The sequence below is a fragment of the Sardina pilchardus genome, chromosome 18 (assembly GCF_963854185.1).
Source record: "Sardina pilchardus chromosome 18, fSarPil1.1, whole genome shotgun sequence".
Taxonomy (NCBI): domain Eukaryota; kingdom Metazoa; phylum Chordata; class Actinopteri; order Clupeiformes; family Clupeidae; genus Sardina; species Sardina pilchardus.
Genome location: NC_085011.1, coordinates 12,639,517 through 12,665,589, shown reverse-complemented (window position 1 = coordinate 12,665,589; position 26,073 = coordinate 12,639,517). Strand labels below are relative to the sequence as shown.

General features: G+C 45.9%; 1 protein-coding gene across 1 annotated transcript in view; it reads right to left on the bottom strand.

Moving 5' to 3' along the window:
- ryr2b (ryanodine receptor 2b (cardiac)) overlaps window positions 1–26,073 on the bottom strand; it is a 53,534-nt gene that overhangs the window by 25,628 nt on the left and 1,833 nt on the right. The window contains exons 2-53 of the mRNA XM_062520109.1: window positions 25,916–26,035; window positions 25,586–25,690; window positions 25,356–25,430; window positions 24,835–24,913; window positions 24,475–24,587; window positions 24,226–24,349; window positions 23,484–23,580; window positions 23,307–23,381; window positions 23,044–23,200; window positions 22,699–22,857; window positions 22,237–22,358; window positions 21,453–21,636; window positions 21,155–21,290; window positions 20,923–21,018; window positions 20,566–20,684; window positions 20,324–20,457; window positions 19,945–20,186; window positions 19,582–19,774; window positions 18,900–19,119; window positions 18,373–18,477; window positions 17,972–18,075; window positions 17,531–17,614; window positions 17,255–17,414; window positions 16,799–16,950; window positions 16,125–16,314; window positions 15,668–15,842; window positions 14,531–14,739; window positions 13,857–14,200; window positions 13,592–13,709; window positions 13,261–13,430; window positions 11,321–11,480; window positions 10,917–11,003; window positions 10,482–10,708; window positions 9,025–9,874; window positions 8,693–8,893; window positions 6,947–7,052; window positions 6,705–6,848; window positions 6,248–6,524; window positions 5,641–5,755; window positions 5,293–5,425; window positions 4,949–5,052; window positions 4,543–4,678; window positions 4,104–4,290; window positions 3,876–3,984; window positions 3,511–3,631; window positions 3,218–3,387; window positions 2,796–3,016; window positions 2,477–2,567; window positions 1,910–2,050; window positions 912–1,078; window positions 299–377; window positions 18–107 (exon numbers count right to left, since the gene is read on the bottom strand). Coding sequence (XP_062376093.1) covers window positions 18–107; window positions 299–377; window positions 912–1,078; window positions 1,910–2,050; window positions 2,477–2,567; window positions 2,796–3,016; window positions 3,218–3,387; window positions 3,511–3,631; window positions 3,876–3,984; window positions 4,104–4,290; window positions 4,543–4,678; window positions 4,949–5,052; window positions 5,293–5,425; window positions 5,641–5,755; window positions 6,248–6,524; window positions 6,705–6,848; window positions 6,947–7,052; window positions 8,693–8,893; window positions 9,025–9,874; window positions 10,482–10,708; window positions 10,917–11,003; window positions 11,321–11,480; window positions 13,261–13,430; window positions 13,592–13,709; window positions 13,857–14,200; window positions 14,531–14,739; window positions 15,668–15,842; window positions 16,125–16,314; window positions 16,799–16,950; window positions 17,255–17,414; window positions 17,531–17,614; window positions 17,972–18,075; window positions 18,373–18,477; window positions 18,900–19,119; window positions 19,582–19,774; window positions 19,945–20,186; window positions 20,324–20,457; window positions 20,566–20,684; window positions 20,923–21,018; window positions 21,155–21,290; window positions 21,453–21,636; window positions 22,237–22,358; window positions 22,699–22,857; window positions 23,044–23,200; window positions 23,307–23,381; window positions 23,484–23,580; window positions 24,226–24,349; window positions 24,475–24,587; window positions 24,835–24,913; window positions 25,356–25,430; window positions 25,586–25,690; window positions 25,916–26,035 — 8,277 coding nt within the window. The remainder of the gene's footprint in view (window positions 1–17; window positions 108–298; window positions 378–911; window positions 1,079–1,909; window positions 2,051–2,476; window positions 2,568–2,795; window positions 3,017–3,217; window positions 3,388–3,510; window positions 3,632–3,875; window positions 3,985–4,103; window positions 4,291–4,542; window positions 4,679–4,948; window positions 5,053–5,292; window positions 5,426–5,640; window positions 5,756–6,247; window positions 6,525–6,704; window positions 6,849–6,946; window positions 7,053–8,692; window positions 8,894–9,024; window positions 9,875–10,481; window positions 10,709–10,916; window positions 11,004–11,320; window positions 11,481–13,260; window positions 13,431–13,591; window positions 13,710–13,856; window positions 14,201–14,530; window positions 14,740–15,667; window positions 15,843–16,124; window positions 16,315–16,798; window positions 16,951–17,254; window positions 17,415–17,530; window positions 17,615–17,971; window positions 18,076–18,372; window positions 18,478–18,899; window positions 19,120–19,581; window positions 19,775–19,944; window positions 20,187–20,323; window positions 20,458–20,565; window positions 20,685–20,922; window positions 21,019–21,154; window positions 21,291–21,452; window positions 21,637–22,236; window positions 22,359–22,698; window positions 22,858–23,043; window positions 23,201–23,306; window positions 23,382–23,483; window positions 23,581–24,225; window positions 24,350–24,474; window positions 24,588–24,834; window positions 24,914–25,355; window positions 25,431–25,585; window positions 25,691–25,915; window positions 26,036–26,073) is intronic.

Genomic DNA, 26,073 nt, shown 5'->3' with positions numbered 1-26,073 from the left:
ACTGGTGCTAATGATACCTTCTCTGACTGGGCTCGATAAGGCTTCAGAAGGGGATGAACTTTGGAACTCTCACAAAGCTGGTCCCCATGGACCCAACCACTGGCAAACTGAAATCAGGAGAGAAAAAAAAAATGCATCCCACACCATTCCACACAACACTTATCAATGCAAGCAAAAAAAAAAAATATGCCACTCTAAACTGGCCATATAAATTAATCAGATATGGGCTGAATGAAATAGCGAGAGTCTACACATATTGCCACAGCTGTCTCAGGAGTTCTTTAGATAGGACAGTCACCTTGTCAAGAGACCATTTCTCATGTGTGTGCTCAGCATATTTATTCACCACAAACTCCAGTCCCTCGGGAATGGAAACACTGGAGAGAGTAAGGGGAGGGGAAAATGAAACATATTTATATGATCTGGTTCCATCCAAAAAAAAATGTCTCTCGCAAACTGAAAGTATCAATGTAAAATAGGCAGTCTGTTCCACATGGGTTGCTACGGGTATCCACTTAACAAATAAAAAATTCCACTGCAGGAGTGTGGGAACATCTACTCGGGCAGTCCTCTGATCCTAATTCCATTTCACCATCTGAACTCTGTCAGAAGTCAGATATGGCCTAAATAAAAGATGCACACTTCAAAAGAACCCCAATACTACTACCACCACTTCAAAAGCACCCTGCACTGCATCCTCCTTGCTATTCTACAGAGAGCATTTAAAGATTTACTTACAACTACTAATACCTCTGTTATGAAATCAGACAATCCTATCACAACCCTCTTCCATTATCAAATCTATGGCAAATTTACATCATTTTCTAAAGAGAGAACTATGTTCCAAGAAAGCAAGTAAAACTGCACTGAAATGAGGAGAGACGTAGAAACAAAATGTGTCTTGAGCCCACTTTGAGGTGTCCACGGGCTGCGGACAGAAGCGTCCCTCTGTGTCCAGAGAAAGATGGGTCTCCTCCAGGCCCCCCCTGCAGCTGGGGTCCAGGTGGTCAGGTGGGATCGCCCGAGCCACTGCCCCAAGGCAGGACAAACACAGCCGGAACAAGTCAGCATCGTACGACTGGAAAACACAAACGGAGAACAACAGTTATCCCACAAAGCACAGGCAGATAGTTGTTCTAATACAGGGAAAAGGACAATGGTTGAACAGCATCCTGACAAGAGCTGTCAGAATGCAGAAAGAAATCATCTATTGTCTTTTAACTATCTCAAGGACACTACACTATTACAGCAAACATTCTTCTTGGATCATATCACAACATTATTTTACTTCTGCTTTCAGAATTTACGTTGTTGAACTAAAGAGTAAAAAAGCTAAAAGACACTGGGATATTGAGTGTACATTTCCACATTTACAAAAAGATCAAGTTATCAAACTTCACATCTAAATTGCTGTCCATTCTGACAGATAAAAGATGGAGAAACAAACATCTTTGTTTTCATTGTAAACTCAGATTCTATAGAGCTTCCCATTGTGTTGCATCCAAGGGGACAATTTACCATAGTATGTGTTTGTGAGGACATTGCAGTTATTCAAGAAAGCAATCACTGTACTCTCTCAGACTACAAAATACCAAGATGCCTTCTACAATGTGTGTATTCTGTGTGCATTCTAAACAGAGTAGTCATTCAAAATATAAAAAGCCTGTCAATCCATTCTCAGCACTTGCTCAAAAATAAACAGTCCGGCTAAAAGATTTCAGTCCTTTAAGTTCTCCATTATGCCTGAAAGATTAACAAGTAATATGATCATAAATACTGTGAATGAAAATATTCATTTTTTATTGGCCAAACAAGCCTGCCTGCTGTTTAGAATCCAAAAACAGTACACTGTGGGTATTACTGAGTATAACCTTATATGACCTAATGGCTGGGCCTCCTCTCTGCCTACCTTCTTGGCCAGGGCACTGAAGGTGCTCCAAAACAGCTGCCTGGACAAGTGAAGCTCCTCCACTGAAGCCCTCCCCACGCCTCCATAGCCTCCGGCCAGACAGTAGTACTTCCAGCTGAGCTCGTAGTGATTGGCCAGCAGCTGCCAATATAAAGCAGTTATAGTTGCACAAAACATCACTTACTGAGATCCATGACAGCATGTTTATTCATAGAAAATATCATAATGATATCAGAAATATGATATGACATGTTACATGATACTACATAATTACCCAACTACTAAACAATGTTTAAGTTATTTATCAGTCTTTTTTTTATTAAACATATTTATCTATTTATCACAACAAGCACTTTACTCTACTGCAATGCACTTTTTAACTACAGTTTTAATATATTATGAGCTCAGCCAAGCCAAGGCAACACATTTTGTTCAGTGTGCAGTGTTTTGTGAATGACTAGAATGATAAGTCTATCTATCATCCATCTTTTTAACTACTTTTCTCTACACTGAAAACCACTTTGGTAGGCACCATGTCACAGGAAATGTAGCGTCAGTGGCTCTGACCTTGAGGGGCATCTTTGTGTTGTCACTCAGAAGAGGAACATCAAACACTAGACAGTGCAACAGAGGCTGCACCATGGAGGGTCTCAGTTTGCTGCAGAATGACATGACTGGTTAGACCTGGCTAGCAATGCTCACAAACTAGTCTGAAACTAGTTTGATATATATTCAGATTTGAATGGCGAACATTAAAGACAACTGTTACACCAGGTTCACATTAGCAGTGTCAGTATTTGGAAACTATGCGAGAGCTGAAAGACTGCCAGCCAAAAAGTACTGAAACAGCAGCAGCAGCCAGGGAGGGTATGGGGCTTCTCCTCACCCGCAGATAGACAGGAGGCAGTCCTCGATGGCGTCTCGCTGGGCCTTGGTCAGCACGCTGCCCTTGGAGAGCCGGTAGACGGCCTGCAGCAGGGAGTCCACCAGCTGGTGGTGAGCCTCCGAGTCGCCGAACAGGGACGCGCACTTGGTGAGGAGGGGCAGCGCTGCCGTGCACAGATAGCGGTTGAGCGCCAGAGCCATATCAGTGCTGGCCAGATCGGACTGCCGGGGCGGGAGAAGCCACCAGAGGACACACAGGAGGAGGAGGAGGAGGAGGAGGAGGAGGAGGAGGAGGATGAGGAGGAGGAGACACGGAAAAGCAATTTCAATTTGGAGAACAACTTTCTCGGATGAAAACGATTTCAATAGTCCTCGCTTGACAAAAGATGCACTCCGGAGGGACGCTAATAGAGAGGCGCTTACGGAGTCCATGCTGAGAGCCGCTTGGAGGTCTGGCAGGAAGCCAACGTTCAGCAGTCGCATCAGGAAGGTCTGGTCCGGAATCCCGTAGACCCGGTCCAGAAACAGAACCATGGCGGTCTTATGGTCCGGGCAGAACACGGTGGACATGTCTGGCTCGATCACTGCGCCATCTGGGAAAACCAAAGACACAGCACATTTGTGTTTTTAACAGCCTGTGTTCAAATGACTCTCTCTCTCTCTCTCGACACAGCTTTTAATTGTGTGACATGGCGGCCCAGTGGGCCGTCTCTTACCTGTGTCCAGCGCGGGCAGGTGCAGGGGGATGCTGATGACCCCCACCAGATCCTCCAAAGGGATGAGTGACCTCAGGATGGCTCGGATTCGGATCGCCTCACCTTTCCCAGCCTCAATCAGCTACAAATCAAAATGGCCCCGCATGGAAACACGCACACGCACACGCACACATACACACACACACACACACACACACACACACACGCACACGCACATCATTAACCATCGTTTTCTCCAACAAAGCTCCCAAATGAGCTCAAGATCACCTGAATGAATCATCTCCGCAGATGAGGGGGGGAAAGTGGCACTTCATATGCTGGTGCAATTATGCTATTGTTTTGGAAGACATGTCTGAGGTTCTTACGTGCATCTCGGGGGCACAGCGACCCAGCAGGTCAATAAGAGCAGAATAGAATGTCATGATTGCATGCCCCAGGTGGACGAGGTCATCATCTTCATCATTGATCGTGTCACTAAAGAAGCAGGAAGTGTTTAGCAGAGGGCTAAAGGGCACGAGGGTATAAATTAGTGACACATAGACAGATAAGGAGATACTGTTGAGGAGATCGCTCAGCTCCCGTTTTTGACATACAGAGTTCTGTTGGACTCGTAAGCTGCTGTTCGTCCATCTCGCTTTGGATCGGCGGAGATCCTGATAGCTTCCTCCATGGTTGCTAGGAGACCGTCTCCTCCATCCCCGCGTAGGGCAGGCCCAAAGCACTCTGGCCGCCGGATCAGTAACCTCAGCACCACATAAGCATTCTCCTCAACGCTCTCCCCTTCAACATCAAGAGAGCAAGAATATCTAATACATAGCCAAGCACTGTGATAAATGACTAAATAAAAATGGTACTTGATCTAATAACAACTCTCTGATTCATATCAAAATGTCTTACGATATAATATATCAGAAAATATAAAAAAACACAAAATATTAAAAACATCAGGACAATATGATATATTGATATTGGTTGCCTGGAATGGGGGACGTGTTGTGTAATTTGAAAGGTGATGAATGAGGCCACCGTTACCGTTACAGAAGACAGCGAAGCGGAGGAAGTCGACGTAGCGCTCCCCCTCCACTGGATTCCAGCCAATATCAGGATAGCCCTTAGACAGCAGCAGGGGACAGCTCCGCAAGCCACAACCTGCCAGGTACTGCACCACCTACGCAGAAATGGGGAATCAGTGACCCACGAATAATGAGCAGGCCAAGCCCAAGCCAATAAGCTTTGCTTGGTGTGAAATGCAATCTTACAAGCTAATCTTTGCCGTTCTAACGCTGGACAGGCCTCAATAAATCAAGCCAGGTCTTCACTTGAGGTCTACTGGAATGTTTAATAATTTGCTAGCGACAACTAGGGCACAAGTCAGTCTTTTGAAATTCACGATTCGTATCAACATATTCATGGCATGGAGATGAGTGTCTGCTCCTACTTTCTCCAGGGCGGACTCGGTGAGCGCCAGGGCCAGCTCGTTGTTATCCATCACAGAGGCAGCGGCCACATCCAGAGGAGTGGAGCCCCGCATCGAAGGGGAAGCTGGGGACCCGGCAAAGAAGAACACAGTGAGTGAGTGAAGTCTCTCCGCAGGACTCCAGAGAGCTACTGTGGAGATTTAAAGTGGACTAGTGTTGCAGTGCCATCAGCAGGTTACTATGAAATCTACTATCATGGACATTCAGCTTTACCACATGTGACATAGAACTAATCTACACTACAGCATGGCCTGCCTGTGGTGGACTTCACCAAAACCTCAAAACTGAATTAGTAGACTTGTACCGAGTCCAACATTGCTGTTGTCCAACAGATAGCTGAGATGGTCAAACATGGCCTTCTGGTTGTGTCGGCTAATCCGACAGAAATAACAGAGGAATCTGCAGCAGTGGGCAACCATCTTAGGGAACAGAATTTCCTGTGGACAAGGGGAGACAAATATGTAAAAATATAATATATTGAAATACATTCCATTTAAATTGGAGTGAAAGCTGAGAAAATATATTGTGAAGAAAAATAAAAACATTTATTACAAATACTATAAATCACTTACTATGTAAGTAAACATAACGTTCTCACAACACAAATGCAAAAGTGTTGAAATGTACTGTATGAACGAGGGTCCACTCTTACCTTAGATTCTCCCTCTCCTAAGACGTTCACCATCACCTCCATCACAGTCTCATGCATGCCCAGAGCTCTCATCAGGTTTGGGTGCTGATAAAAGACTTTGTTATTCATGATGTCTCTAAAGAAAGAGCCAGAGGAGGAAACAATTCAGAAGGGGACCTCAGTTGCACTATTTTTCTGTATGTGCTTTTCTGTATGTGCTATGTGTATGCTGACAGCATCAGAGTATAATCCACTGATATTAGAACTAAGCAATAAGCCGCAATAGGCCGTAGTTTACACTGATTTAAGAACAGATAAGGGGCACTGTTGGGCACAATGCACAAGTGGGTTGTTGCCGCATTGTCTATCGAGCTCTATTAGGTTTCCAGGTGTTGAAATCAACAGAGCTTGTTGTTTTTAATACATTCTGTGTCCAGATAGGGACAACACAGTTTGTAGTATTACCTTTTTTATTTGTTTGCACAAAACGTGTTGGAAAATAACACACATTTTGTCGAAAACAACACAACTTGCGTTGCTTTTTAAACACATCTGTGTGTCCAGATAGGGACAACACATTTGTTTTAAGAGTGTAATATCTATGGTATTAACTGTCCCCCAGTCTCACCCGAGGCCCTGGATCATGAGCGCCTCCTCCTGGCGGCCCATGCGGATGCGGAGCAGGGAGCGGAGGCGTCCCAGGGCGCTCTGGAGCGCCAGCGTGTCCTCCACGGAGCCCGGGCTGATGCAGTAGGCCTTGAGCAGCGGCGCCGCCATCTGGGCGCTCAGGCCCTCGTACTGCCGCCGCAGCAGCCCGAACACGGCCCGCACCAGCACCGGCTCCGCCATGGGCGCCTCCTGGGCCCAGCGCAGCATGGCATCCGATATCATCTGCCGCAGGGACACTGAGGGGGGGGCGGGGGGAGGGGGATGGTCGGGGAGCATGCAGGTATGGAAGGTCAAGAGGATTAGAGAGATTAGATGGGGGAGGGGGGTTGAGTGTGGTGAGGAGTAGCCTACAACCTTAATGAAAGCTCTTTGTGTGACAGCTATCTTACTCCAGGTGTCCATCAAACGGAACCCACCAGGCTTGGCGATGACAGATTCCAGGGGACACAGGGAGAGCCGTCGCTTGAGGCTGGCCACTTTCTCCACCAGGCCGAAGAGCCGACCCCTGACGGATAGACCCCCGTCATCCCCCGTCTCCGAGTCCTCGTCAATCTCGATGCCTATATTTAGAGGGGGAAAAGCCATTAGCGGGGTCTCATCTTTGCACAGCGATGCTTTATTTGCTGCCCGTGAGCCTGGCGGGGCTGGGGTCACTCACCACAGTGAGTCGTGAGATCACCGTGGAACTCCTGCAGCAGTTCCTGGATCTCCACTGGGCACGGGCACTCCAGCTGCTCCTCACGGAAATTAAGCAGCAGGTTAATCTGTGGGAATACAACACTTCCATTAACCAGGTGATCTCCAGCAAGCCGGAGAAATCCACTGTAATCCGACAGTAATCAGAAATTCTACATTGCGGTGTGCATATAATTTCGCTATGGCCAGCGCTGCAGTACTGTACATAGCAAGCGCAGTCATATTAGTTTTGTCAAATTCTTTGGTTGATGACTCCTGGAGCGCATGAGGCTTGGCGCGCTTGTAGCCCCACTAGACTGATAAAGAATGGAAGCTTTTCAGGGTCATGTCCTTTTCTACAGTCTTCGAAGAATAACTGTGGAGCCCAAGATAACAAGCCCTTCACAGGGTTGCAATAAAAATGCGCTACATAAATAAAAGTTACTTGACTTGACTTCAGGCAGTTCAGAGTGTTGCATTGCATTGTTAAACATGAATTAATCATAAATTAACTACATTAATCACTGGGAGGATGTAAGCCACATTACAAAGAGGTGCAGGAGTAGGGAGACGTGAGGGATATGGAGAGAGAGAGAGGCTTTGGGAAGCATACTTTATTTTCTTTGCATAGAGAATGGTAACAGGATATGGTTGTCATATCATGTACCACCACACAGCATATCTAGTTTTCATTTGTATGTATTAGACTATAGGGAGTAACTGTGTGCGTTGACTCTAAAAGTCTGCAAGTTTGACAACTTCAATAAGCAACTTCAGCTGGACATTGTCCTGAGAAATCCATATACTATTACTACAACTTATAATAAGTAAAGATTTTGGAACAATATGATGCTGCTTCCTGAGATAATGTTAGCTGTTACCAAAGTATAAATCTAGAAGGCATCCACTTGTTATCAATTAGTTCAAATAGCCTAAATAGGCCTAAGTAAGAACTTTTTACAATAGCTAAATTCCAGAGCTCTTATGTTAATATGGCTGTCTACAAATAGGCAATGATTTACTACTCTAATTGGATCTAAGCGAATGTTTTCAAAAGAACAGCGAAGTTATTTTCTACCAACCACTATGATTGCTTGATGGCAATATTAAAGCAACTTTAAACAGCCTAATGATAATGATGGAATACTCAGTTACTCATACTCAAAGGTAATTGCAAGGCACTGTTTTTCATGAAGATAAGGTCATTTTAATAATTCTTGTCGTCAGTCTGTTGATCCAAAAAAATCTAGACAATATTTTCCTAGGCCTAATAAGCAAAAATAATCTATGGTAGTTGACATATTCAGCCATCACTTTCTCTTAATATTAAGACAATGGGATTGAGGCAAAACAGCACACTGGCTGCTCTGCTCTGGTCTCACAGGACAAATGCTATGTGAAGTGAAAGTATGGACATTTCTTGAACTCTACTGACAAAAACATATTCATTGCAACGGGAGTGTTAGAGTGTTATTTAGGCTTTCAAGTTTCTGTCAAATGCACATTTTAAGAGGGTGTATCTCAGAGCCAGAGTGTTATTCATCTGGGATGAAGAGGCTAAAGCATAGTACATTAGTCTCTCAAGACTCCTTAACCTGTGCTTGTGCCCTTGCAAAGGCCTTGTGCTGCCTGTGTGATGATAAGTAAATGAGCAGTAAACAAGTAAATAAGCAGTAAACAAGTAAATAAGCAGTAAATAAGTAAATAACCGTGGCCTCGTTCCTGTTACCTGCTCCTGAGGAGGAGAGCGGAACTCTTTAGTCTTGCGCGCCGTGAGGGCGGCAGACATGTTGAGCGCCTGCATGACCTCGTTGTAGCGGAAGCGCTGGTTGTCCTGGAGACGCGCCACAAAGTCATCGGCGAAGGCCACCACCGCCTCCACTCTGTGGCGCACCTGACAGTCGCACAGGTACTCCAGCAAGTGACACACCTGAGAGGGCAAGATGGAGAGCGATGCCGGGAGGGAGCGAGGAAAAGTAATGAGGAAAGCAGCATAATAATTTCAGCCAAAGTCATACAAGGATACCTTGTGAAAAAGGAACTTATCACTTCCGAACTCACTTGCAGTTTAACAGCCTCGGGCAGTTTCATCTGCAGTAGACTTTGCTTGGGGAAGCCTCCCAGACTTTCATCTCTGTCTCCATCAGCATCCATCTCCAACTCTTCCTCATCCTCATCCTCATCCTCATCCTCATCCTCGGCGATGGCCCAGTTCTGTATGTAGACGGCGGGCAGGATGAGTCGGAGAGCTGCCCGCAGGTCCGGGCCCCGGTACACCCCCATGAGGAGCAGCGTGTGCAGCAGGCGCAGCAGGGGCACCAGCAGCAGCTCCACGCTGCCCCCTACAGGATCGCGCACGCACCGCCCCGCCGCGCGCACGGCCCTCCGCAGCATCTCCACCAGCAGCGCCTTGAGCCGCTCCAGCGGGAACGCCGGGCTGTCCTGCTGGACGTCCCCTGCCCTGCCGTCCGCCGGAGGCTCGCCGCCGTCCGCCGCCGCCGCCCGCTCGGGCCGGACGAAGCAGGGCGCGCTGAAGTGCAGCCGGGGCCACAGGGAGCCGCTGCGGACGCTGCCGGGCAGCGAGTGGCGCCTCTTGTGGCTGTTGTAGAGCGTGACGGACCTCGTGTCGTCCGTCATGGGCACGATGTACTCGTGGGTCATGGCCCGCCGGGCGCCGGCGTGGCCGTTGAGGTGGACCTCGCTGAGGAGGGCGTAGTAGGCGTCGCGCAGCGGGCCGGGCATCTGGCGGCACTGGAGGGCGTAGAAGAACTGCGACTGGTCCACGTGGCTGCAGATGGCGTGCGCCACGTGAGTGTTGCCATGGCTACAGAGGGCAGAGTACAGACGAAGGGTGTGCTGGTGGAAGGTCAGGAGGTCATCAAGCTCTGACAGCTCGAGAATATCCACACACCTGTCAACACAGAACACATATATACTGAACACATGCAATAACCTGTCAACACACAACACATATATACTGAACACATGCAATAACCTGTCAACACACAACACATATATACTGAACACATGCAATAACCTGTCAACACACAACACATATATACTGAACACATGCAAAAACCTGTCAACACACAACACATATATACTGAACACATGCAATAACCTGTCAACACACAACACATATATACTGAACACATGCAATAACCTGTCAACACACAACACATATATACTGAACACATGCAAAAACCTGTCAACACACAACACATATATGTAACACATGCAATAACCTGCCAACACACAACACATACTGAAATATCCACACACCTGTCAACACACAGCACATATGTATATACTGAACACATGCTACTGTATATCCACACACCTGTCAACACAGAACATACTCATGCAACTAACACGTCACAGAAACAAGCAGCACATTTACAAAATCAATGGAAATCATTTGAAAAGCAATGTCATCAATAGCTACATGATGTATACCTCTAGGTGACATAAATCATCTAGGCCTGGGGTACTACTGGCATGACACTTTGAACTCTGACCTGTTCTCCTCAGGGATGTGAAGGGTCATGACCTGCAGCAGGCTGTCGCACTGCACCCTCCAGCCATGCCTCTCGTCCATGCGCGTCACCTCCACCCTGGGGGAGTGGTCAGGCACGCGTAGCCAATGGTAGGGCTCCAGATGCTGCACGTGTAACCGCGGGGGGCACTGGGCCACCAGGTTTCTCCTCTCGCCCCGAAACATACCCGCCGACACGGGCATCGCAAACTGAGCCATGAGATCAAGAGCTCTAATTACCCAGATTAATCAAAAATGCCATACTGTGATTCTAATTAAAAATCTCGGCCATCAACGAGAGATGAAATACAGGAAATGAATACATGGAGGCAAAATATACACGGATAAGAATCTCAATATATGTCTGAACCTGCAGATAAAACAGCCGCAGGAACTTGATATGGTGTGTGTGTGTTACCTTAATCCTGCCGAGCTCAAACTGAAACATGTCAGAGCTTGTGGCTTTGGCAAACACGGCAGGATACAACCTGGTGCAGGGCTCCACCTAGTGAGAACCACAACATGTGAGCAGAGGTCATCTCCAACAGACGTCATACATCTCTCCTCATGCATGGGAAACAGTAGGTGATTCTCAACACGCCTCCTCGATCCTCAATGCTCGGTCCTCGAGGGGCGTTCCCACTGATTTATAACTAACACTGGATAGACTATCCCACTGTTTTCGCCCCATCATGCTTTATGTAGATCAGTGAGGATCGAGGCCCGAGGAGCGAGGGAGGACGTATAAAAGCCCAAATGAGAGGCACCCAGCGTCTATTGAGACAGTAAGGGAATGGAGAACCAAGGTGCGATGTGAGCTACCTGATGGTAGGTGTCCAGCTCTTTTCTATTGGCAGTGAAGGTGAGGAGTCCTGTTGCTGTGTCTACGAGACAACCGATCTCTAGTCCGCCGCTGCTACGACTGTGAGAGGGGTTCATAGCCTCCGCCGCACACACCATGTAGCAGCTGCAGCGCTTTACACTAGAAACACACACACACACACACACACACACACACGCACGCACGCACGCACACACACACACGCACACACACACACACACACACACACACACACACACACACACACACACACACACACACACACACACACACACACACACACACACACACACACACACACACATTATGCATACGTTTGGAATAATATCAGACTTTGTGCCTTTTTTATTTCTTATATTTAGAAATAGAAATTCAGACCCTGAATTCCATGGGGCTTTGTCACCCATATACAGTGCTGTGCAAAAGCATTTTCCCCCTCTCTGATTTCTTCTATTTTGCATATTTGTCACACTAAAATGTTTCAGATAATCACAGTAATCTTATTTAAGGAAAAAAAAAACTATTGAATCCTACCTGACTCTATGACTCTAAAGTAATTGCCCCCTTAGTTACTAAATTAAGCAATTAATTGTTGAATCTAAACATCACTTAAAATAGAACCTGCCTGGCAATGTGAAGTTGCCTAAAAGGTCTTAAAAAGCAGCACATGATCCTGCGATGGTGAGAGCCATTATCTACAAATGGAGAAAACCTGAAACAGTGGTGAACTTTCCCAGGAGTGGCCTGCCTACTACAATTCCTCCAAGAGTGCATCAATAACTCATCCAGGAGGTCACACAAAAAAGCCAGACTAACATCCAAAGAACTGCAGGCAATGCTTGCCTTACTTATGATGAGTGGTTGTGAATCCACAATAAGATAGAGACAGGGGAAAAAAAGTTGCAAGATGAAAAACACTGCTGATCAAAAAGAACACAAAGGCTCATTTGCCAAAAAAACAACATATTGATTACTCCCAAGACTTTTGAGATAATATTCTGTGTACTGATGAGTCAAAAGTTTAACTTTTTGGAAGACACGGGTGTCATTATAGCTGGCATAAAGCTAACACGGCATTCTACAATAAGAGCATCATACCAACAGTCAGACCCAGTGGTGGTGGTGGTGTGATGATCTGGGGCTGATTTAGTGCTTCAGGGCCTGGGTAACCAATTTAAGGTTTTGGACTGGCCGAGTCAAAGTCCTGGCCGATGGAGATGCTGTGGTGGCATGACTTTAGACAGGCAATTCACGCTCGAAAGCCTTCCAATATGGCAGATTTAAAACAATTGTACAAAGAAGAGCGGGCCAAAATTCCTCTGCAACGATGTAAGCGACTTGTTTGAAACATTTGATTGCTGTTGTTGCCGCCAAGCGTGACTCCACCAGTTACTAGGTTTAGGGGCAGTTACTTTTTCACATGGGTGATATAGGTTTTGAATACCTGTAACTCCATTACCTTCAATAAATGAAACTATCATTTAAAAGCTGCATTTTATGTTTACTCGTGTTGTCTTTGTCTTGATAGTTGGATGATCTTTTAAGTGTGACATATATGCAAAATTGGTGCAAATCAGGAAGGGGGCAAATACTTTTCCACAACACTGTATGGTGGTTACATGAGGGCTTTAAAAGAATCATGTGGCTGAGAGCTACTGTGCAAATGTATGTATTTACTATTATGTACATGTACAGTAGGTACAGTGTGAAAATATGGCCCTTGCGGTCCATACTCACACACAGGATGAGCGACTAGGACAAGGAGAGGTCTCCTTTTCACATACAGTATGTTATGTATGTACAGTATGTATAATGAAAATATACATAATACATATCATACTGTACCTACAGTACATGTACAAAACAGTAAATACATACATATACTAGGACTAGGTTACAAGGCTCACTTCAACCAACAGACCTTTCGTGAACTTTGCCCTGTTGATCCCCAAGTGTCACAGTGACCGTGCGAACCCTGTCCAGGTCGAAGGCCGGCTGCTGCTGCTGCTGCTGCTGGAAGCTGGAGGTGACCCAACCGACCCAGACGCAGGAGGGATCCTGACCAGGCAGCAGCCTGACGGAGTAGTAGTACTGCAGGACAGGGGGACATAACACAGGAGGGGTCTCACACCCAAAAAACTCATGGAAATGATATTCATAGCCAGAGCACAGCGCTTTGATCATGTCTTTGTTGATGCAACGGGACAGCAACACGGCTGAAGTCTGGACAGCAACGCGGCCAAAGTTTTTACCGTGGAGCAGTGGGAGAGGCTCTTGTCCTCGTCCCTCTCGGTGGCCACCACTTCTTCCAGCAGGCGGGCCGAGGAGTGGCTTGCGGTCAGCTCTGGTTTAGGTCGCTTCAACATAAAACTGGACGTGTTGACAACAAATGAGCCAGACGTCCAGACAAGACAAACAGAGAGACACAGAGAAAGAGCGAATGAGGAATGAGAGTCGACTTTAAGTGTTGAGAAGCACAAGCCGAGTATTAAAGACATAACGTCTGTCCTCGCTAACCGCTGTTTCAGTCTGGAAGGCTTTTCTTGGCCGTAGTCTTTGTGGGGGTTGAGTTCATCGCATACAGCGTGCCGGCGAGCTGACTTCATCAGGACCTCAAAATCGGAGTCCGTCTCCCCCTCCTCGGAGACTCTCTTGGACTTGGGGTGATAAGCAGTGCTGCTGCAGGGGACTGCACCCTCTACTGGCCGGGAGAAAACCTCGGCACACTCGATGGGCAAGCTGAGGCGGTAGTAGCCAATGTCAGAGGTGACTGTGCCACTGGTGCCCTGCTTTGACCCCGATGATTTTTGTGTCACCTTCAAACAAGGTGATCGGTCCACTGTCCCATCAAGACGAGTTACCTGTGAACACAGGATTGCATGATGCTTGTTTTGTTGACTGAGATGATATAAGTATTATAGTTTGAATTTATTGATTCTTTGCGTCATATATCTAAGAGTAAATCATCTTAAGTATCTTTATATCTCCCCTGTCTCCCCTACAGGATTGTATGTTTGATGTTGATGATGATGTTTGTTTTGTTGACTGAGATGGCTTAAGTACTGTAGTTTGAATTTCTTGATTCTTTGCTTCATATATAAGGTAGCTGAGGAAAGCACCCTTAAGTGTATTTATCAAGAGTAAATCATCCTAAGTGTCTGTATACAGTATCTCCCCCCCGTCTCCCCTACCTGAATGTGGCCGTGGTCTGGAGGAACAGGGGTGAAATGGGGCTGTTTCCAGCTCATCCACAGAGGAACGTCTCGGCTCATGTTGTGAGCGAATGGCTGGTAGCCCTCCTGGAGTCCACACACAGCAAAGTAACGCAGGGGGTCATCCTGTTGGCCAAAATGTAGACGACCCACCTGGTTCACCCCTACACTGCATACAGGCATGAAACCTGAGGAAACAAGATACATCATGTAAGCTAACCCTTACCACAAAAAAGGCATACTTAAAGTTAATTTTATCAAGTAATGCAAAGTACAGTTTGAAGTATAATTCCCAAGTTTACTTTAGGTAGTAAGTTAATCAGTATAAATGTACTTATGGTACATGTACTATGTTTATACTTCTACAGACTAGATTGGCCCACTTTCGGTTTATAATAGTAAACTCGTAAGTACTGAGAATCATACTGTAAGCAAACTAGTGAAGATACTAGTTATATGCGTCTAGCACACCTTTTAGTTCATTAAAGTATTGTTGTGCTGTAAAAGCAGTAACATTTACAGTGTACTGCAGGTGTACTGTTTACTAACAAACTGCATTTATATTGTTTATGTCCACACAGCATTTATATTACACACACACACACACACACACACACACACACACACACACTAATGGCTTAGGCTGCCATGCAGGGTGCCAACCGGCACATCAGGAGCACTTTTGGGGTTAAGTGTTTTGTCAGGAGGAGCTGGCCTTGAAGCATAATCCTCAGTCAAATATAAGCTTACCAGAAGGGTAATATTAGAATAAAATGAAATGAAATGAGAAGCTGTCATGCAGCCTCTCAAAGATCAGTCTCTTGCTAAAGATACAGGTAAATATACTTAGACTTTTCCATAAGTATAAGTACCAAGTATAGGCTAACCGTTATGTATACTTCTCAGTATAAGCCAAGTATAATTCAATGTATTGTATCTCTGATCATTCTTTAAACTAAACACACTGAACCAAAACATTAATTAAGGCTTTGTGTGACACATTAACAACCGATTAAAATGAAACAGAATCATTCCGACTGCTTTTACACCATCTGCTTATTTACAACAATTTGAAATAATAAAGTTAGCAAGAGACAGTGCAATAACGCCACAGACCATCTTGGACCGCAAAGTCTTTGGCAGCGAGCTCGGAACCGTGGTCGTTCAGCAAAAGCTCCCCGTTTAGTGTGAACATCATAGTGCACTGGTCAAGATCCAGCATGCAGCCCACGATATCGCCCATCTGCCAAGCATGACCCAGCTGCTCACTGCCCTGATGCCAGAGACGCCCCTGTAGAAGGAGGAGGAAGGGAGTGTGTGTGTGTGTGTGTGTGTGTGTGTGTGAGAGAGAGAGAGAGAGAGAGAGAGAGAGTATGAGTTTTGTGAGAATATGTGTTTGGGTCAGAGAGTGGAAAAGAGTGTGTGTGTGTGTGAGAGAGAGTATGAGTTTGGGAGAAACACAGTCAACATGTCAAAAATATCATAAACAAAAGATTACAAACAATTATGCTTGTACTGTACAGTACAAGTCATTTTACCGTGCCATGTCCAGTTGACCAGTTCTCATACCCACCTTGCAGCCATCAAAAACAAAGGCCTGGTCGTCTGAGCCCAGCTCCAGGTCAGGCTTACAGCCAAACTGAGCCCAGCCCACCTTCATCTCCCCCGTGGTCACTGCCTCAAACTCAAAGTACCACTTCCCTCTCTGCACAGAGTAGGAGCGCTCAACACGGAATATTCTGAACTTCTCAGCCAGGGAAAGGCTTCCGGAATCTGGAAGTGCCACTAGGACACAGAAATAAAAAACACTTCACTAACTCTAATGGATTTTTTGGCTCATAAATATAACAACGTCTTTACACAATACTTCACACTGTGTCTCCTATAACCTTTTACAACAAACATCTTGGCTACCTGTAATGGTATACAATCAGATGAGGAGTTTGATTCCAAAGCGCTATATATCCGTTTTTAAAAACATTAAAAAGTCATGTTATTTAATTGTGTATTCCAGGAAATATCGATCAAATTGTAGTTGAAATGTTTTGATTGAGTAGAAGTAGAATCAAATAACAACATCCAAAAACCCTTCTACTGTAATTACTTGGAAAACAATTTGTAAAAAGAAATATTTATGAAAATGCATTAAAATGGTGGATATAGCGCTTTAGAACCAAACTCTTCAGATAGAAATAGATTGTTGACTAGGCATTAGATGTTCAGCGGACACTAATGTTGTGAATGAACGTACTCTGCTCCTGGTCCAGGGGCTCCACGGTGTAGCCATAGGCCAGTACGGTGCTCAGAGCGTCCCTCACAGCCTCACTGCCGGACCTCTGCCTCCGCTCGTCCAGCAGAGAGAAGGGCACCAGGTGAGGACTCCTCTTGCCCTTCACATCCTGAGCCAAGCCACGGGGGAACATTACAGAGAGATTAGACATATTACTCAGTGTCATCACTGGTGTCACAGACTTTTTTGTCCACTCATTACGGATCTGTTCCTACAGCTTGATTTCTGCACATTAGCTGCCCTGTGTGAAGCATACTGTAGTTTCTCACAGGACTTGAAACGGCATCCTTGGATATGGGAGGTTAGCTATACTACCAAGGTTGGTAAAACACATTGACACTGACATCTATTATCAGTATGCTCCTTAAGGAGTTCACTGGCTGACTGCCCTGCTCCCCCGTGTTGTCCTGTACCTGCTGTGGCCCATAGCTCCATCCTTGTCTGATCCTGTCTTTGGCCCACAGGTTGTGGTCATTCTCTGCCAGACGGTCCACTATGGCCTCCTGGGCAGCGGTCAGGGTGACGTGAGACAGATCGACAGGAGAGGGTCGATACCCATTCCACAGCTCATACCTATATGATTGAGGGAAAAAAAAAGAGATTTCCCCATTTCCCTGTGTCCTTTTTAACCTTCCAGGCCCCCTTAAAGATAAGATGTCTGTCTTTCGAAAATCAGCTCATGGACATACTTGTTAGAGAGTCGGACATATTTGACCTTCTCATCAGCACGGTCATCTGACAGCCCAATATGGACTCCGAGAGCCAGGAGTGTCCTTAAAGACATACGGCATTAACATACAAATTAGCATGAGGCAGATATGAATGCTGTGAAAAATGGGATGTATGCCCGCTGTCCACTCTGTCACCTTCTAATGTGCAAAAGAACCGCACTCACTAGATCATTCTCTTACTTTTTTATTTTTGCACCATGCCTAAACAAACGCATTTGACGCCGAAACGCGTTTGTTAAGGCATGGTGCAATAATTAAAAAAAGTAAAAGAATGATCTAGTGAGTGCAGTTCTTTTGCACATTAGAATTGGATACTTTTAACTCGCACCCGAAGAAGCAAAGAGATCTTTGGGAGTGTGAGCGCGCCTCTCTCTTTGCAACTCCACTCTGTCACCTTACCTGAGTGTCTGCTGTGCAGCCTGAAGGCTCATATTTTTCTCTTGGTCTGGCAGTTTGGAAAACTCGACCAGATCCGGATGATGTTTCTTATTTTCTTCTTTTACCTGCAGTAGACACAGTAGTGCATGAGCACTTAGCAATAACGTCGGCCAGACTAAATGAAAATCAGGCTACAAACACTAACTGTAAGACAGCAGGCCCAAGGGCAGTGTAGCTACTACTGCAATTTCACAGTCTGGCGAAAGCAAGAACTACTGTAGGCAGTGGGATGGTGCCATAACTGACAGATTATCCCAATTAAAAGATGATTTAAGACCCCCATGGCCCAGTCCCAGCTAACACACCCTATTCAGATCAGTAATGACCAACGTTCCAACCCAGCGTGTGTAGAGTGTACTCACCGGCCCGTAGATCCAGCCTTGATCAACCATACTGATGAGCCAGAGCTCGTGGAGGTTCTCAGCAAGCTTCTCCCGAATCTGTTCCAGCTGAGGGGGGAAGGCCACCTGAGAAATCCCAGATCAAAAGGCTGCGGATCAGGCTTCACGCCTCCTAACTGCACCCCAGGTTCTCAAAACTCAAAATCCTTAGGTTTCATCTGGTGCAATGCCAAGTGTGCAAGTTAAAATTCACTGTCTAGATGAAAGTGGCAAGTGATTCAAGCAATATCGATGACTCATAACATTAATCTTTCTTTCAGATTAATATACAATGACCTGTTCTGGATCTGAAAGTGCAATGCTTCTTATGACACATTGGGCAAACAAAACAATGCAATTAGTAACTGTTGAAATTGTTGATAGCATAAAAAACTTAAAAAACGTAATGATCTCCAGCTGACTTTCAAAACCACTATCATTTTAAAAATAAAACTGTCATGGCTTGGTTTCACTGTGTCGTGTCTCTTTGGAGGTGCCTGCTATGCTACCTGACTGGTGTCCACAGGGACGGGAGTAAAGGTGGGAGGCTTCAGTGCCACCCTTGGTCCCAGCAGGTCATGCTGGCGACTGTCACGCTGCCTCATGAAGTCCAGACAGGGCTCCACCCTGCACCTGACCCGGGGCAGAAGAGCCTCGGACAGGGGCGAGAAACCAGGAGGGGGCAGGAACTTAAACTCCCCGAAACGACCGCCCAACAGGAAACAGATCCTGAGAAACACCCATCAGAGATACAACAGGCACATTTCCTGTTACAGCAGTTAACATCAGGGCTCGGCATTAACAGTTGCCCGGTCGCCCTTGGCTACACCAAATTGTTACAAGTGGCAACCAGTTCGTCACCACTGGCTGCCCCTGTGACAACCACATTTGGTTGGATTTGGCAACCAAAACCTCATGCCTGGTTCCCAAGCTGGCAACCACTTTTATTTATTTATTCAGTTTATTTGGTAGGGACAGTGCATTTTTTATGGACATGAGTATCAATACAAATGTAAAAAACGCCGGAGTTAGCATAGCTGCTCATTTTCATCCGTTGTCCCCACTTTTAAAATGTATCGTTGAGCCCTGGTTAACAACATGTCACATTGAATGACACCTAGTAAATAACCTTACTTATAAATGACAGAAAAATAACTATAAACATGCAATGCGTAAATAATCTCTTCCCACCTCACTCCAGCTGAGAAACTGGCCACAGGAAAAAGCAGTCCGTCTGTGCTGAAGTTCTCAAACATGCCCTGCACGGGGAGACCGTTGACCCTGAATGACATGCAGAGAGTGGCAAGGTCAAGGCAACAGCTGACCACGTCATCCTCCCTCAGCAGGTGCTGACTGGGTGAGCTCACGCTCCGGCCAACACCACCTGGGTAACAACAAACAACTCTTAACCGTCTCAAGAAAAAATAACAACCAAGACTCAGAAACATTATTATATCGTATATCCACCATTCTTTAGACAATAACAACGTCTTGCATGAACAAGCCCTCTTTAGATGAGACTAAATCTGATTGTGAACATCTTTATCGGCTCACCTGACCATAGCTGAAGCCCATCAAAGCCATAGGAGTAGAGGTCATCGCCGACTCCATTCGAACCCCAGCCGTGTCCACCGGTGGGGGAGGGGTGGTAGCCCTCCGTGCAGGCCCAACCCACGCGCAGGTGAGTGGGTTCAGCGGTGACAAATGGCTCCGCCTTCTCCACGACCAGCTCAAAGTACCACTTCCTGCACTGAGCCGAGTCTTCATTCATGCACAGGAAGAGATTGGGCCTCACACTGCGGGATAAAGGGATACAAAAGCAATAGATGAATTGGCAAGATGCTGGGTGATACAGAGCCGCCCTGAGGCGATCTAGATGTGAGTCTTTGGCTTCATGGGGAGTTGAGATTGGGGGAAGGGGGTCGAGGATAACCTCGTGACTTGATTGCAGAGGCGGGTCTGCAGAAGCAGGTCTCTCTCCGGGAGCAGATTCTCACAGATGAAATGTTGGTTGGAGCGTACTGCCATCCCATGGCACACGCACAGTGAACACAACACATCTAGAATCTGAGACCGAGGAAATAAACACACATTAGTGCACAGGTTTACACATGTGTTTAGGACTTACGGGTCTGAAGAAATAGATTTTAAGAATATACACGACTGATAACTTACCTTGTGATTGCAACCATGCTTGTCCAAAAGAGATATAATCGATTTGATGTGTCCCTCTTTGATAAAGTTAAGAGCCTCGGGGCTTTCTTCAAGGACACAATGTAGCACCTCCAGAATCCCTGCTCCCATGGAATTAAAAACGTGAAAAGTCAATCATATAGTTCACTGTTTTGAATGTACCCATATTCAGAAATAGCCATACAGCACATAACTAAAAATGCCACATCAATATGCAAATCGACTGCAGGAATATGAATTTTTAAAATTGACTTACACAAAAATAATGGAAATGTGGTTTGTGCGCTTGTGCTAGTTTGAATACAGTCAAGAACTCTGAGAGAAACTTCCAGAACGTACCAGAGGAGGCATCTAGCTTCTCCAGCCTTCCAATCAGCCACTCCAGTGACCCGGAAAACTGGGCGCAATTATTCCTATTACCCCTGATCAAAGATGCTGGAAGGCAGAAGAGAAGTCATAGAGTTGTGTTAAAAAAAAGGTACAGCTAGGACAGGCCTGGGTTTCTGATGGCTGTGTGTGGACAGACTAATAAGGAGTTATGGCTGTGTTTTTACATACAGAGCAATCTTACCCAGGAGCTCATAGAGTGAGTTCAAGAGCGACTCCCATTCCTCTCCTGCCTCTCTTCCTGCTGCCTCAGCAAAATGGCCAGCGTTGCCGTACGCATGCAGGCGATCAATACAGTCTAATGCATAGCCAATTATCCCCTGTAACAGAGAAGCATATTTATATACTTACATAATATACAGCACAACATATAGTGCTTAGGCAATCACAGCCAGATCATGGCCGTTATAACACATAAGCTACAGTATTATGGCATCTTTCCAGAGGAGCAGTGTGTCACTCTGCGGGAATTTCTAAATTACCTCCTCTTGGAAGAGGTTCTGTCTGTTCTTCAGAGCCCTCATGCTGTTCTGTCTTTCCTCTTGACCCTGGTAGTCATCAGGAGGCTGGAAGTAGCTAATGAGATCCTGCAGACTCAAGCGGACCGTGGCAATTGGCAGCGCTGGAGCCAGTGTGTTAGATCTCTGACCAAGGTCGTCCAGTCCTCTGCGAAGAGGTAACATTAGAACTCGACTTGGTGGAGAGGATGCCCAACCCATAATTTATTCCACGTGTCACTTGCCGCTGACAATGACCTGCCTGACAATCTCAGCCAATTAAGGCAAATTACTGCAGTGCGGTTACAGACATCTCTTTTAATCATTTGACCTTTATTTAACCAGGTCAAAGCCATTCAGACCTTCAGCCTCTTTTTCAAGGGAGCCCTAACAGAGAGCCATATGGCTATTGCACAAAAATAAGACTAAACATACATAACAATGAAATGACAAAAAAAAATTAAAAAGTATAGCAAAGCAAGACAGATAACGCCCCATCACTTAAAATAGAGCAAACTACGGGAAATGGCCTCATCTACCGTAATTTCCCGACTATTAGCTGCGGCTTATACATTGATTTTGCAAAATTTCTTCCGCTATGAGGTTAATACATGGGGGCAGTTAATATGATGTTAATATAGTTTTGTTTCTTTTAACTTACATAAAACACTGTCCTGCGGCTTATACACAATGTGGCTCATACGCGGGAAATTACTGTATGCAGTCCAACAAGTGGCCGGGTGTTCTCAGGTGTGCTGTGTGTGTGTACCTGATGAAGCGGGAGAAGAGGCGGACGGAGCTCCTGATGATCTGAGCAGCTCTGGACTCCTCGCTCTGGGAGCGGGACAGAGTCACGCCGTCGTCCATGTGGCCCTCCAGGTGCAGAATGGCCTGAAAAAAAGAGGAAGCGTCACAGAGGAAGACTCTGACAGGGGATTCTACACCAGGCGCGTAACTGAAGGCGTTCCGTTCACGACGTATAAAATCCATTTTAGAAGATTATTTTTTTTCGAATGTACGCGCCACTGTCGCGTCTGGTGTAGCTACTAGCTACACCATTGATTAAAGTGATTATTAACTGCTGCAGCATACGCTTTGCGAACAGAACGCTTCAGTTACGCGCCTGGTGTACAGTAGCTCCCCTGTAAGAGTGCAGTCCTCCGTTCATCACACACTCAGTGCACTCCATCAGCATCAGCCCTCTGCTTTTCAATTCGCTGTGAGGGCATACCTGGCGTGGGGCCCCGGCCATTCTCTTTCCCTGACCAGTCTGGTAAGTGAGCCAAAGGCCACTGTCCAAGTGCTGAACAAAGCAGATTGAGTCTCCATACTTTATCTCGGCCGTGCCCATTCCATCTACATCCTTCCTCTGGACAATATCGAGCTTCTCCTACGGGGACAGAATGCAACACATTATTCAGCAAAGGATGTTAATGCAATTACACAATCAATTAAGACCATATCACACACAGCAACAAGATTACAGGCCAAAACATAAACCTCTGACTCGTTCAATCAAATTTGCAGGGTTTATAATTGTGAATGTTGCTGTTGGCAGGCTGCAGGTTGTTGGTACCTTTGAAGAGCGGAAGCAGAACGCGGTGGCTTTGGCGTCGGCTTTCTCCCTCTCTATCAGTCTCAAGCCCTTGTCCTGCGTGAGGCTCAGGTACATCCCTGTGGTAACATGGCGCAGGCGGAACGACTGACCCCAGTGGGTGTGACTCCCACTCCATCTGATGAAGACAGAAAAACGCCATTCACAATACTGAATCACAAGCAAATGGATTGTGTTAATATAATAAAATAATATAACTGCTGCGCTGAAGCTGAGGTTCTTACGCCACACGCATGGTCTCCAGCCGCCAGAGAGAACGGGCCTCCGATGACGTAGAACCTCCTTCAAAGCACACCGACCTGAGAGGAAGGAACAGGAGAGTTATTTAGCTTAGTCTGATAACTATACTGTACAACACACAAAGAAGATCTTTAGATAGAGAGACGGAGAAGAACGCCCACCTGCGTTCCTCTTCTCCATGTTCCACAGGTGGAACCGTTAAACAGTCATCAGTGTGTCCATGCAGGAGGCGGAACGTGTCCCCTCCTTTGAGGTACCCTAAAGGAAACGCACATAACAAGTAAGAAGTTGATCTTGCTGTTCTACCTTAGTCTGGCTATCACCATACTAAGCTCAATCTTTTAAGACTGAACATTAGTCTGGGGAGTCTGCGCTTTATTTCTATTGCACAAGAGGCGTGATCAATGGGTATAGTCCAAATGACTCCGATAGTCCTTCAACCAATCAGACCAACGATCCGGGTACGCCTGGTGGATAAGCCAGTTTGTGATTGGACCCAGCAAACATGGACAGGAAATCCAAATCGCCGGCAGATCAGGCTGGGTTTACCCAGACTAGTTCTACCTGATTTAACACAGAATATTTGACAAAAGAGACAAAGGGTCATTCTATCCTAAACTACCTAAAATCAGAAACATTTCCCATTTTGCATCATGTGTGCTCCAGTAAAAGTGCCCTCAAACTAATTTACTCTCTTCTACTGTCCAAAGTAAGCTGTCATTGAAATCTTTTGCAATATAAATGTTACTGCATAATTTAGACAGTGCAGGAGGTATGAGGGTACCTAAAACATGTGGAGATCTCTAAGCACCCTATCATGATACTCATACCTGAAATTAAATTCAACTAGAATTTAACAGAATTAAAACTCACTTAACAGTTGGTGTTGACAGGGTCACTTACCTTGAGCCACTGCACTTCCTGAGGAAATGGAGGCTACACTCCACAGGGTCTGCTGGAAGGCAGCATCCACCCTCAGACTCCCAATCTCATCCCCTGAGCTGGTACAGTTAGACTGGGACAGATGCTGAAGAAGAGATAAAAACATGCTTTTACGACACTCAGCAATAAATCAATCAAGCATGATTTTACTGCCAAGAAATGATGAACCAATCAAGACTGATTTACTGCACGGATTTCCACCACTCCTACCAGGTATCGCTCTGAGGAGACGCTGACGAGTATTAAGTCATCCCCAACTCGTACTTTCTCTCCCTCAGACCTCTGCTTGGAGGCAGGGTGCACGGTCCACCAGCATGCCTCGCCTGGGGACAAGCAAAACACACATAGTGGAGCTCACATCCACACAACCCTAGCTGTCAACTCCTGCTGAATCCCTAAGGCTATAAGGTTTGAAGAAATAATGTGAGAAAGCAACACTTCACAGGCAGGGTGAAGTTATTTTCATGAGAATACTATTATTATTAGTATGAATTATTATTATAAGAACACTTGTTTACACAGAGAAAATGGCATAATGGTATTGTCCAAGCAAATGTATGGCATGCGTACCTATTATTTCCTCTTGCAGCCCTACATCAAACGCCAGCTTATCAGTGGAAGAGTAAGTTGTGGACAAACAGCATAGGTACTGCAGAGGGGGGGGAACACGATTAGAGTTCACTCAGAGAATGTCACCTCAGACATCTAAAATGCTCTAAGACAGTGGTTCTCAAACTGTGGTATGGGTACCACTGGTGGTACGCAGACTCTCTGTTGTGGTACTCTGGGAGTCTCCAAGAAGCTTTATTTCATGAAGACAAAACAATCACTTCAAATTATATCAAAATTTTACCTTTCTTGAAAAAACAAAACAATGCAAAACAGTAGGCCTATGTACAATGGGAAATACATATAAATTGGCTTATGCTACTGTATTTTAATGCTGGTCATAATGGTGGTACTTGGAGAGCCAATTGTTCTCTAAGGTGGTACTCATTGTAAAAAGTTTGAGAACCACTGCTCTAAGATACACGAGCCGTGTCTGAGCCGTGTGTGAGCCGTGTCTGAGCCGTGTCTGAGCCGTGTCTCACCATTCCACTGTAGGCATGACGCAGCAGTACGGCCTGGCCGTAGAGGAGAGTGCGGTGGCTTCCCATCTCAACCGCCTTGAGGACCAAAGACAAAGTAGGCTACGTAAACACTCAGGGCTCTCTCGGGGAAGCATTTCCAAACGGCATGCATTACGATTTGACTTGCAAAAACATGGATCTAGCAAAAGTTCACCGCATTAATGACAGAGAAGTATGTCTCGCTCTCGTACCCCTGTCTGCCGGTGACTCTGTTTGGCCAGCATCTCCTGCAGGGCACGGACTGACAGACACTGGGCCAGCACAAACACGCAGACGGACAGGTCCACGGGAACATTCTGGAAAGAAATGTCACGGCATTGCTCTGAGGGACAATTATTTCAATTCGATCATTCTTCATGGTGTAATTACCATCCTTTCATCGTCTCTTCACGTCCGCTAAACTTAGTATTGAGTGCATCTAAGGTCAGCTGGAGATGAATATATGCAAACGCTTTAGTGTGGTGTGCTGCAGCCCCATTCTAGAGTTGAATATGGACATTGTGTGGTGTCGAGGCTCTCACTTTAGAGTTGGACGTGGTCTCCAGGAAGCAGAGCCGGCAGCCAAAGCCTTCCGCTGCCAGGCAGAACTTCTGCTGCCTCTGCTGTGCCGACAGGGAGCAGCGCAGCGCCAGCTCATCATTCTGCACACAACAGTGCGGCAGACACACAAAGAGAGACG